Source organism: Heptranchias perlo, chromosome 29, assembly GCF_035084215.1.
Source record: "Heptranchias perlo isolate sHepPer1 chromosome 29, sHepPer1.hap1, whole genome shotgun sequence".
Lineage (NCBI taxonomy): Eukaryota > Metazoa > Chordata > Chondrichthyes > Hexanchiformes > Hexanchidae > Heptranchias > Heptranchias perlo.
The window spans coordinates 19118443-19131947 of record NC_090353.1 but is presented as its reverse complement, the minus strand read 5'-3'; the positions used below and the strand labels follow the sequence as shown (position 1 = coordinate 19131947).

The window sequence follows — 13505 nt, the reverse complement described above, 5'->3', positions numbered from 1 at the left end:
TTTAGCTGGTAATGGTTGTTACTGACCCTAGATTTGGTGCCTCCTATAAGTACCATGCTTGAATTTGCTCTATGTGGGATATAAAATTATGTTGTGATTTTAATACAATTATTACATGTGCTACTTTATGTCTGACTCTGTTTTTCCTTTTAGGGAAAGTGTATAAATGTTGTGCAAATGACTGTAAAGAGTCTTTCTCTAGTATGCACCATCTGGTGAATCACATGAGAGCACATCACAAACCCAACCGATACTTCAAGTAAGTTGACCATCAGGCCAACGCCTGTACTTCTAGGATCTGCTTGCCAGTTTCTCTATCTATATTTCTATCTCTTTCCTTGGACGTCCTGAGCCTTTTTTAAACCTACATGCAGTTGATTTAAGTGTACATAGAGTGCAGGTGCTCCTATCTACAATGTTGAATCATTTACATTTTAATCATTGGGAGAGCACCTCTGCACTTGAATACAAATGCACCATTACTCTTCAAACTGCTCAGCAACCAAGCATTTTCCCTCTTTGTACCCAGTGATCGTATCGAGCTTGTGCTTTGGGAGGTCCTGAAGTCGTGAAAGTGCCATACAGTGCCCACCACTTGTACGTCCATGCCTATCCCAGACAGGCGCCTATATTAGGCAAATGCTGCTAACCATTTGTCATTACCATAGGATCCAATTACAAAGGTGCCACTTAAAACTTAAGCACGCCGGTTATTCTGTGCAGTTCACTAAGTACTTACCCTGTACTTAGCAATTTAAAAGCTCTGCTGGTTTTCAGGCAGTTTAAATCAGCTGTTCACACTGTTAACAATTACTGGAGGCAGTCAGAAAGTGAAGCTGCCCGAAGTCTCCATTAGCTGTCGCACTGTTAACAATTACATGTAACAAAATTCACCAAGTTCCACATGTCATAGTTTGTCAGTTTCCCAGCAGTTGGAAAATGGAGACTGCTGGAAAATTGAGTTATTTCATTGCATTGATTTTGCCGTTCACCGCGTTAGCACGAATGTGCTCGCTATATGCAGTAGGGACTGTATAAATACAAGTTCGTTTGAGTTAATTTTCTTCATGAGCCTCATCCTTCAGCCAAGGGGCGGCAGCCTGTTCCCAGACCTTTTGCCACAGCAATAAACCACTAGGAAGAGTATGAGAGTAGTGGAGACTGACTTGCCCCCTGTGGAGGAATACAGTACATGGCTCTATGCCATTCCTTGGCGATCAAGAATCATTCTGTACTGCACCACCAGACTACTCCTTTGTTTAACAAAATCATTGTTAGGAATTTTACATTTTTTAAAAAAGTACTTCTACAAACGCAGGCACAGAAATGCCATTGCTTAGAGACTTGGATCTATTATTTTCTAATAGATATTACAGAGGGGAACCCAAAATGGCTGGGGTCTGTTACCATGCGGGTCCTAAATGAGAAAAGAGAGGGACTTTTGCTGAGGTCAATTGTGGCACTTGGACTGCTATCTTGGCTGAAATCAGCTAGCTCAGCAGAGTATGGGGTCTATGTGGCTGTGATAGACCAGGGGGCCCATTTATTCACTGAGCCAATAGATGAGCATTTGAGATTTTTAATTGGCAATAGTATTGATTACACTTGCCTTCAATAATTGTTGCTTTGTTGACCTTTGCATTGTTCCTGAGGAAATCTTATGTCCTGTCCAATTGTTCAAGCCAAAAATAAACTTTAAAGTAAAATTTGTAGCAAAGTTAGACTGTTTGCTACCATCCTGGTAGTCTCTAAGTAATGGTGTTTCTGTGCCTACGTTTTTGGAAATTTTTTTTAATGTAAAATTCCTAACCATCATTTGTTAACCAAAGGAGTCATCTGGTGGTGCAGTACAGAATGATCCTTGATTTCCAATAATTGGCATGGAGTCATGTACTGCATTCCTCCACAGGGGGCAAGTCCGTCTCAGCTGCTCTCGTACCTTTCCTAGTGGTTTATTGCTGCGGCAAAGGCCTGGGAACAAGTTGTCGCCCCTTGGCTGGAGGACTAGGCTTCGGATTATATAACACTTTCATAACTGCAGGACATCCCAAAGCACTTCAAAACTAATTAATTACTTTTAAAGTATACTCACTGTTGTAACGTAGGAAACGTGGAGCCAATTTGCACACAGCAAGGTCCCACAAACAACAATGAGATAAATGACCAGATAATCTCTCTTTTATTGGTGTTGGTTGAGGGGAAAAATATTGGCCAGGACACCAGGGAGAAACTCCCCTGCTCCCCTTCGAAAAAGATCCCATGACACTTATGTCCACCTGAGGGCAGACAGGTTTAACGCCTCATCCGAAAGACGGCACATCTGACAATGCAGCACACTCAGTACTGCACTGAAATGTCAGCCTAGATTGTGTTCAAGTCTCGAGTGGAACTTGAACCTTCTGACTGAGGTGAGAGTATTACCACTGAGCACGGCTCTCTCAATGTGTGTTTTTTTTAAAAATACTATTAGGTTAAAAACCCAGAAATGAAAGGTGTGAAGAGTCAAAAAGATTAATTTTTGAAATGATTTGTTTTACAGATGTGACACATGTAAACTGCGTTTTCGAACACATCAATCTCTCTTCAAACATCTGCATGTGTGTTTTAACCCTGCAATGAATACTCTGTCACAGAAAATGGAGAAGCAGTGTCCCAGCCCTTTAACTGCCAGTGAATCAGATTCTCTGATAAAACAATCAGTCTCTGTGGAGCCGGTGAAATTTCAAAGTGTTATCAAGCAGCTTGAAAAAGATAACAATGTGGCAATCATGGACACAATCAGCACGGCAACTAATTCAAAGCCAGTTGCACCACTCCCAAGTCTCTTACCAAGTCTCCATACTTCACTAAATTCAATGCCATTAGTCTCAACAACCCCGCATCCATTTTCACTGCTGGAGCCATCTCTGTTTGCCGCATCCAGCCTAAGCAGGTTTCCTAGCCAAGCGCACACACCAGTGCCTGGGCCCTTCATTCCATACATGCACCCAGCACCTTACGGCCTCTCCCAAGGTGCCACGCAGCCACGCCTTAGGTCTTATGTTCCCTCTGAAAGTCTACCATTCTCCAATGCAGTCTGGAGGAAGAGTGCGGGTAAGGTGGATTTTAATCTTGAGCTTTTTTTTTGACTTTCCAAATGAAATTGCATTTTTCATTTTTGCTTCAGTTTATCAATATTGAACTGAATTGCTGGTGAAAACCACAATTTGTAAATTAGATTTATGGGAGTGATTTTTAAAAAAACACTGAGGAATGCTGTTTTTCTCCATAATTAATGGCCCTGTAATGAAATCACGTTCTTCAGAATTGCATGTTTCAAAGTTAACAGGGGATTGCTTGTGGGGGGGAAAAATACTCTTTGTTGAGAAGAATATTGGGCGTAAACAGTTTAATTCCCGGGCAAAGGTTTTTGCTGATTTTTCTGGTCACTTTCTCCAGTAAAATATATTGGCAAGAATGTATGATGGTCTTGCTGATCTCATCTATTCATTGTACTGAGTAAATTGTCAGCTTGGAGCGAGTCTGCTCCTGCATGACTGACATTTGAATTTGCTATTTGTTATAACAGCTGTAAAATAAAAACATGAAATCAAGGTTGATTCTTGATACCCAGTGTGTTTTAATTGGCATTCACTGTGGCTGAGGGTGCAGTGTCTGTATTGATTCATTACTACATTTTATGTTTATGTAATATGCACTTCTTGGTAAATTTTGACCAAGTATATTCACTATCTTTTTTGCAGCTCAATCTGCCAACAGCAGAATTGTGTGGGAGCACACCAGGGGTCGATATAACTGCATGCAGTGTCCATACTCCAGTGTGTCACGGGAAGAAATGACCTCGCACGTGCAAGAGCATAACAAAATCCTCAACAGCAGATTACCGAATGAGATGGGTATGTTCGTAAATGCTGGCGACAACTATGGCACATTGTCAATGCAATTCAGTGAATCTTTGTTTACTTGAGTTTACACGGACCGAGGCCGGTGTTCAGAAAGGCAGTCACCAATATTTTATGCTTTACAGTTGAAAGGTCAACAGTATGTATCGTAATTGTTGGTGAATTTGGGTCCAGTGAAATTTTTTTATGTTGGAAGTTGACGTAACTGTATAAAGACCAGCTTGCACCAAAAGAAGCAGCCATTTATTTTTGCCGTTGAGGCACAGTGTGAAGCGGTACTCTGTTTCTAGAGGCAATATTGTATTTCGTTCATGTTTCAACACTCAACATTTCATGTGATTTTCTTCCCTTCAAAAGGCATTGACTTTTTATTGGTGTACAATTTCATGGGTGTTGAGTGCACCTTGCCGCATCCCACCCAACTTCCTGTTCATGTGTCTAAATAGTGAGACCTATTTGATCACCAGGCTCATTAAGCCTGATTCTGTCTTCACCTGACATTCACACATCCTAAATTCCAGCAGAGGTCAATGGATAGTCATCAGTGAGAACCCTGACCAGTTTTCCCCTTAACTCAGGCCACTGAGGCCAGTTGCAGTAACTCTATCTCAGCAAAATCTAGGGATCAAACCTGAGACTTTCCTGGTTTGTATAGTTCGACTGCTCTGCCTTAACCAGTTGAGCCATCAAGGAAGCCTTGAGTCAGGATTCTGCACGCTACTCTTCATAACTGCACTTTTGTACCAGGAGTCCCAGCAGATTTGGCCTCTCAGTTCTTTGGCATTTGATGTGCTTATTCATTTCTGAGTCAAGAGCCAATAGGTCAATGTGTAGTTTTTGTTTTAAGGATATCCCTCTGTTATTGCTATGCTTTCCAATTTACTTAATCAGAAGTCCATTTTATTAGAAAGCTGAACATCTTAATCCTTTTGACCAAGAGTTTTAGCTTTCTAGAGAAATCTATTTAAGACACAATCTGAGTTTGCCCTTGAATAGATAATACAACATTACAGAGTGTCTGAACCCCACGGGTGTGTATCTCATTTGTAACATCTAGGAGCACTATATCAGACTTGCTACTAACACCAGTTTAGATGTAGAAGATCCCATTAAAATAGCTCTTGCTTTCAAACAGTTTCCTCAGCACTCTGCTAAATTACTCTAATACAGCAATTTATCAGTACCATGTTATTGCTGTAATAAAGCATGTTGCCAATAAGTACTGTACAGTGTGAAACCTTTTGTTTGGAAAAGTTGCATACTTCTAAAATGAAAATTCCCTTGCTCTTGTGTGGATTTTTACCCTAGTTTGGCTGCTTTTCATTTGAGGTTGGCACCAAATGTTAATGGCACTTTCTGCTTGATGGATTTTTCTACAGATCATCAAAAGAGATGATGATATATGTCCGTAGCACTATAAATCTTCCCTTCTGCTGCATCCTACATGTCTGTGGTGCTTGTGCAACATTGTTAAACATTAGGACCTTAAACTTATGCTGTGGGATAATGGATACAAAGGCTTAAATATCTTAGTCTGAAATTCCCCTCCCTGTTCAAGTGTGGTTGGGGGCAGAATTCCCTGAGTTAGTGTGTCCCGGTGCACTGTCAGATGATGAATTTCTTGTGAAGATGGCCCAAATAATGCTAAGTGAGTGGAATTAAATGTTGGGCAGTGAGAAAATAACCTATTAAGTGACCCATTCTGGGGTCAAACAATCTCCATTGGCAGTGTAGCCAGTGGATCCAGCTCATTCAAGATTAGTTTTCTGGCATTAGTAACCACAAAGGACTGATCCTGCATGTGAGCCCAAAAAAATGTGGACGTGCTTGCTAACTCCTCCATAGTCTCTCCAACATATGTTGGGCATCAAAGGACTTAACCAATGTAAATGTTTTTGAGGTGTGATGTACTCAAATAATCATGAAAGCTGGGACATTTTAGTTCTATCCAAACGAGTGCTACGATTTTCTGTGGGTCATAGCATCAGATCTTGGAGGATTTTCTTCCATTCTGTCCGAGAAATGAATTATGTCCCTGTTTTGTTGAGTTTAATTTTCAATAAATCTGGTGATCATCTATATATTGCCGGCATGTTTTGCTAACCTTGACTTGGATATTTCAGATTGGCAGTGGAACAGGGTGTTTAACTATCATAGCATGGCTACCAGTAGCCAGCTTAGGGAGGACCACTCTTCCCTCTAAGCTTCGTGCATGCACGGACGCGCAGCAGTCTGTTGTTTGCCACACACTTATTCATTCCATCCTCGCACCAAACCTGGGCCACGAGGTGTCATCAGTCACATCCGGGTGACTATAAATAAATGACCTTGTTGTGTCTGGCGGATCGTCACATCCGGAGGAGCAGATGCGCTAGAGTTTGGAATTGGCGCAGGCTCTGGTCGTCCTCATGCTTTGTGTTTGCAGCTGCTCCTGGACCTGCTGCCCCTGCTCGAATCCGGCTCTGTGCGCACCTGTGACCGTGGAGAATCAGTTTGAGGTGGGTGTTGGGTGGTCAGGGGTGGATGTCCCAGGTGTGTTAAACAACTAGGTTCTGTAGATCAAGATCCTTTCAGGTTCGATCGTCTCTCTGGCAGAGTTGGCCAGTGGTGGGGACACTACATTTACCTTCCGTGTTACTGGACTAGGGAGGGGAGAAAGGTTCCGTATTTGCTCCAGACTTAAAAATCCTGCGATCCCTCCTGGAAAGTGTGTGTGTGCATTCAGATAAGGTCATTTCTGAATTTCAGCTGTTTTTCCCCCTTGATCAAATAGCCATCGGCAAACACAGCATTGCAGGCCAGGCCAGGGATTGGACCTGGGTCCTAGTATGCATGGCTCGATTCCACCGGAGGAATGCAAATTAATAACTGAGCCATCGCTGTACCCAATTTGTGCCATGTGTATATGGAACTGGCGAAGTTGGAAGCACCAAAAAGCAAATGTTTCCAGTTGCACCTCAGGCAGCAGGGCCACTGCTGCCTGCAGCGTTAACGGAAGTACACCGCCTTCACTGTCCTGGCTCATATGTGAAGAATGGTCATTTGGATGAGGTACCAGAGGACAGCTAACACTCTGAGCTGTGCCTCAATGTAAGTCACTAACTGAAGAAGAGAAAGGGGAAAAAGTGGCAGATTCCACAAGCAGTGTGCATCTGCATGCCTAAGTAGTAAAGGTTTAGGTTTTTGCAATGGTGGTAGCAGTGGTTGTTTGCTTCCATCACTGTTGGGGGACATAATCACTGCTGAAACAATGGCATTTGAATGTGTTGAAAAACATCAATAACTTCTGTACTGTGATCTCAATTGGAGGCTAATGAGGGAAGTTTCTGCACATTAGCAGAAAATCCCAGGCTCCTGCCCTTGGGAAGAGACAAGTTAATGAAGGTCAGAAAAAGCAGAAGGAAATGACTGGCTTTTTTCTTATACTTTTGACATAGCAAGTGTGATGGACTCATGCTAGATCCAAGACATATACCGTATATCAGGCACAAAAAAATTACTGATCTCATGAAAGTAATGAACTCCAAGGTACATACATCAGGGTAGTCAATACGCCAATAGCCATTTTAGCAGACAATTTCACCTTCTGCTTGAACAACCCCTGGCTTGGTAAAGCCCAGATGTACGTGCACCTCATTGCCTCATTATTTTTCAGATGTCTTATTTGCCAGTTCTACCCCATTTAGACTGAGCTGCACCATCAAACCATATAGCTGCTCCACATGACTCTAACACAGCCTTTATTTACACATCTGAACCAGAGACAGTCACCCTCTTCTCCATCATCTGGCCTGTCATCTACAGACTCTGGGTCTCAATCAGGATGTCCCCATCCCTCTGGTGGCAGTGTTTACTTCTGAAATTTCAATAACCAGTTTTGTTTAATTAAAAATCCTTGACAGCCCGCCCTGTTACAATTATCCATTATTTTGTACATTTATTCTGTTTGTTATATACCCTGAATAATGTTTTCTAAAAAGATGTTCTATTCAAAGTTGTGATTTTTTTTTTAAGGTGGCGCACACACCCTTTATATCTGTGCACAAACCCAAATTCATTCTGCTCATGGCTGAAAAAAAATTAGAGGGAACATTGGGTAGGACCAGTTTAAAGCTGTTGCAGTATATCAATGCTTCTGAACTGGTGGAACCCCTTGATGCTCGATTCGTGCTGGAAGGGCTGTGCAGGACTCGGTTAATGAACCTTCTGTTTGCTGCCCAGTGCGTCGTTCCAGGCACGTTGTTTTAGAGGCATGTGGGAGGCCTTTGCAATCTGCCTAAGTTTCTGGTCCTCTGGAGGATAGAGGAGTCAGAATATCATCATTCATTTGTCAGCTGCAACAAGGGATGTTTTTCAGGATTTGGGGGTGGAAGGAAAAATTAAATTCTTAATTTTACTAAAAATTCAGTTTTTACATTATAAGAGCATGTATTTCCCCATGCCGGCTCAGTTTCTAGGTGTCTAATACTAACCCTCCTGACCAGGTCAACATTGTTAGACATACTTTCTGTGAGACTGGGCATGGGGGTCGGGTAAGACCTTTTATCTTTAGCTTTTTGTTCAAGGTGCAAGTCGTTGCACCAGAGGTCAGTAATGGTGACTAGTACAGTAGAGTTTTGCTGTGTTGCAGATCAAGCCATTTATTTTAATTAGTTTCTTGTTTTCATTTGGCCTGTTATAACATTGCAATCTACAAGTTAGCTCCCTTTTTATATAATGTACTTGGGATTAAATCTAATTATTCAGTAGGAACACAAGTCCTAACTGATCATTGGGATTTATGGTTGGACATCGAAGGGACACATTGGGTACTTGATTACATCCCTTCACAGCAGCTTGAAGATCATGTATGGGTTTAATTATGCCGGTTGTTTTGCTTTTATTGTATCCTGTCCAGTTATTGAAAATCTTTAAATAAAAAGTATTGAGATAAATGTCATTGGGCAGCCAATCCCTTCCTTGAGAGATTTCAGCCTTTTGCAGTTTAATGCTAATCACCAGATCCATCTCCGCATTGAGCATCTCATATTGCAGTTGCTAGTTTAAGTGGACAAACTAGTTAATGGAGTTTGACTGGAGCTTTAATGACCGTAGACCTGCTTGACTTTCGTATTTCTTTTTGTTGCGATGCATATTAAATTTCACTTTTAAAATTAAGACTTGGATTTTTTTTAATGTCGTTTTGATACTTTAAAAAGGAAAATATTAGTGTTCACCCTGGACCCAAAGTTACAAAATCTACACAACTGACAGCAACTCAGTTGCGTTCAGAAAGGCAAAATAAATAAATCTCCTTTGCTGCCTTTGTGAATTCTGGGCAGAGAATCTGCTGCAGATTGCATCCATCATTGAGGTAAAGCATGTACTGTGTAAAGTTTTAAAGACACTAGCAACCACACCTATAACTCCAATGTAAAGCTGATGCAAGCACATCATGTCTTGTCTTAGGGAGGGGATACGATCTTATCCCCTCCCTAATGCACCAAATGCATAATAAAGTAGGATTTCATAATTTGTGGTTGTCAAATGCTTTGTGATTTTTAACTATCCAGATTTTGACTATTACCAACATAGACTAAATTATTGTTATACAGAATTTTGTACGAGAAGATGGGGACTTTCGCTAATTGGCAACGGTTGTAATTTAGCAGTGAGAGTTATTTATGTGCATGCTTGCCTTTTTAGCTTGATAGATGAGTGTTGTGCAGAGTGCCTAACACTTGAGGGCCAATTTGAATTAACAGCTTGAAACTCAAGCTAGTTCACTTTGCTTATTAAAATGCTTGTGTGTATTGTTATCCTAGTATTTAGGGTGCATTACAATAATTGTCCTTCAAGCAGTTTGAAAGGTGAGTGCGTACAAATCTGTTTTATTTTCTTCCCGCAAATTGGCACAACATTCAGTGCACTGTCGTGCATAGTTCATTGAAATGACTCAAAGTTAAAATTGGTAGTTCATTAGCTTTTTTTTTTCTGTTTGCAAATCTCTACTCTACTCTACTCTTCTGGATCACAATCCAATTACAAACAATAATTATTGATAGGTAATCTCACCTGACTGTTTTAGAACTGTTAGCCTGTACCATTATTTCCTTGAGTGTATTTGAGCCCAGTGTCCTCCCATCAGTTATGTGGAACATATTTCCATGTCTTTAAAATTATGCATAGCTCCACCCTCTTGAGTCCTATCCTGTGGGCTTTTTCTAACTGTGTTTGTTGGAACAGCCCAGGTTGTTTATGTAATATCCAAATTTTCTAGATGAGTAAGTGTATTAGTTACACTTTTCTCCAGACTTGTGCTGCCCTGTAGTGTACAGCAATGCTGTGCAATGATAATTTTGTGTGCACAAAATAAATATTAAGACTTTTTTTGATGGGGGGGAAAAAAAAGGAAGTACTATTTAAATTTTTTTTTTTAAAACTTCCAATGTGAGAAATCTGAAATAAAACAGAAAATGCTGGAACCACCTAGCAGCTCCATCACATCTGCAAATAGAAAAAACATGTTCATGTTTCAGTGTAGACCCTTCCAAAAGAACTGGAAATTGGAATTCAATCCTTTATCTCCTCTCTGTCAGGAGTTAGCATTCCTGATTTGTGACTGGTTCACTAACTTTCTTTTGTTCAGTCCCATTTTGTGTGCTTGCTTACCTTCCAGTCTCCAATTCTGATAAGTTTACACTGAAACGTTAACCCATTTTTTCCTCTTTACAGGTGCTGGTGGATCTGCTGTGTAGTTCCAACATTTTCCGTGTAATCTTTGTAACCTTCCTCCAGGATCACTCCTTCAAAATTAGTGTTTCAAAAAATGACCCTGAACCACAGTCAGCCTCATTCAATCTATGCTGTTGGTGATTTGGGGCCTTGATTTATCCCCAGGATAGTTAATAGTGGATTCACCCTGTATTTTATTTTAAACCTTTTTACTGGTGCCCTGTACTTATAGGTCTTAGCCCTTCGTTTCTCCCAACAAAGAAAAATCTGTCTACATTATAATTTTAAACCTGAAAATGTCCAAGCACAATTTCTACAGATATATCTTTGGGCAGCCATTGAGTAATTTTGTCTGTGGTAAGAGTAATTTTCCAACTTCACTTTCCCTGCTGGAAGTGCGAGGTTAGAAAATGACTCATCTAATTTTAACTTGTACTTTCCATGCCAACCGGGTTTTTTTTTTGGAGTCCTGTTTTACATAGGCTTCCATCATAAATCCTGGCTTGCTCCAGTCAAAGAAAACTTAGTTTTTTTTCTTTTAAATCTCATCAATGGCATATTGATAAAGGGAGCTAGAGAACAGAAAGTGGGTGATTACTCAGGTGCTTCTTGCAACAGTTTACTGGGCCAGCTACTTGCATCAACCCTGGTAACAGCTCACTGCTATAGCTGGAAGAGGAGGGATTCAAAATCTGCCAGTAGTATAAATCTGAATTACTGTTGGCAGGAATGCAGACATCACTAGCAGGAAAATTGCATCTGAAGCTGCTTAATTTTATAAAGTTTTTCAAATGTTTAGGAGTTAACTTGTGTTGAAAAGTTTGATTTTAGTTTTGGAGTTAATGTAGGGCAATAAAAAGGGAAAACTGAGCTATGAATTTTTTTATACTAGTACAGATTTCTTTTTGAGCTATCACTAAATCATTGTGCTGATCTGGGAATAATAGCAAGACTAATCAGCAGGGGTGTTATGTTAGTACAGTAGCAATATTGTATTTTTGAAGCCTTTACCCATGTGAAATGCAATTGGTTCGTATATAATTTCTATAATATCAAGTGTTTTGGGTAAACAAAGCCAGAGTAGTGCCACTCAGATAATCTGTTTGGTGTTAAACAAATACAGCCTCTCCTTTTTTATTTCCCACCATTTGCCTGGTTTGAACACTGGACGCGGGGAAGTCTGTTAAGCCGAGGTGTCCAGCGGTGGGGTCCCAAAATCCCTGCTCAGGCCAGAGTTAAAATTGCAGTCAGGACCTGATGTATCAGACCCCAATCTGCATATTTAAAGGACCCTCTGGCTTCAGGCCTTTGCTGCCTGCTCAGAAGGAAAGGTTAAAATGAAAGATGGAGGGACATCAGCGAGTAAGTCACTTGGCTGATTTTAACTACTCGCCCACCTGGTTTCCACTGAGTGGATAGGGTAGAATCACCCCTACAGTTTCTATTGTTATACTTTTCCATTGGTAGTTCAGAATTCCTTTTTGAATTGTAGAAGTTTATTATTTTTTAAGAAAGGACTTAAATTGAATTTTGAAAATAAACACAAAAACTAAACTTATGAGCATGTGGGTTATTTCAACTTCCCCACTTCAAACTTACAAATTTTTTTTTAGTGTCACCAAAGGATTTCCCCAAAAATGTGGATATGCAACGTTAGCTCAGCATATTGTAACCGATGCTAAGTAAAGTGTCATGCCCTAATTTTAGCTGCTCTAAATACATATCAAAATGACTCTGGCTTTGATTTGCCCAACTCTGCTTCAAAACCTTAAATTAATTGTAGTGCTTAGGGGGCTTGGTGGGTTGGGGAAATCTAAGACAAAACCAAAATGTTTTATCAAATTATGGGAGTTTTCAAGAGAAACTTCACTACATTTTTAGGTTCTTATCTAAATCTTTGCATGTTTTGGAACTATTTTTATGTCCATACTTAAAGATATATGATTGGTGAAAGGAATATATTTCCATGCCCAGCATGTCAACTATTAAATTATATTTCTCCTATTACTGTACATAATTCACTTTGATATACCCATTGTGTAGATTTACTCAAGTTTTACTTTGTAATGCTTTGTTTGAATTTCGTACTGTCACATTTATGACACTTGTAAACCCACTGGATTAGTGGACACGTCACTGGGTTCCCATCATGCACACGTGGGTACAGAATTGACATTGATGGTATAAATGTAATGTGGGACACCTTTCCTCCAATAAAGTGTTTTCAAAAGAATGTTTGACAATGTAGTTTTTCTGGTACCTAATAATTGATTGCCTCTCAAGAGGGTTGTTTCCTTTTCTAAACCTTTGATAAGTATCCCCATTTTAGTGCCTACTACAGAGCAGCTAAAGCTATGACCTAGAACAGAATCATGAGTTCAATCTTGGATGACTGAATTCCTTTAGAAGAAGCTGAATTTAGTCCTGTTCAGATATTGAAGTGATATGACAATGTCATTTAAAAGATATGACTGTCAAAAAGCATTTCTGTGCTAATTTCCAAGATAGCTGCAGTTGTCTGGAAAGACTGCAAAAGGTAGGTGTGGGGTTTTTTTTGTGGTGTTGGTGGTGATATTAGGTAATGTTTTAAGTGCTTTGCTTTTCAAAGAATTGCTAGTTGAAAGTGGTTCAGGTCTTTAACAAAACTGATTTATTCCTGAACAGACGCCAGTATTCTCTGCAAAGACCTGGAACCCAAGAATTCTTGATTGTCACCACTGCCATTTTTTTCCCTATGTAAATCAGCCTCCACTATTTACAGACTTCAGCTAATCTGGAACTCAGCAGTCCATGTTCTCCCCTGCACAAAGACACTCTCACTCAGCCCTCCCCTGTGCCCTAACAAATTGACTTCAAAATCCACATCCTCATTTTTCAAATTCCTCCGTG

At 40.2% G+C, this 13505-nt stretch overlaps 1 protein-coding gene across 2 annotated transcripts in view; it reads left to right on the top strand.

Moving 5' to 3' along the window:
- znf414 (zinc finger protein 414) overlaps positions 1-12849 on the top strand; it is a 36405-nt gene extending 23556 nt beyond the window's left edge. Inside the window, exons 3-6 of one of the 2 annotated variants that reach the window (XM_067968233.1) lie at positions 154-259; positions 2540-3093; positions 3744-3896; positions 10617-12849. In XM_067968233.1, the coding sequence (XP_067824334.1) occupies positions 154-259; positions 2540-3093; positions 3744-3896; positions 10617-10639 (836 nt within the window). In that variant the 3' untranslated portion in view covers positions 10640-12849. Of the gene's footprint in view, positions 1-153; positions 260-2539; positions 3094-3743 lie in introns of both variants that reach the window. The other variant, XM_067968232.1, reaches the window with a different exon arrangement.
- Positions 12850-13505: the final 656 nt, after the last annotated feature.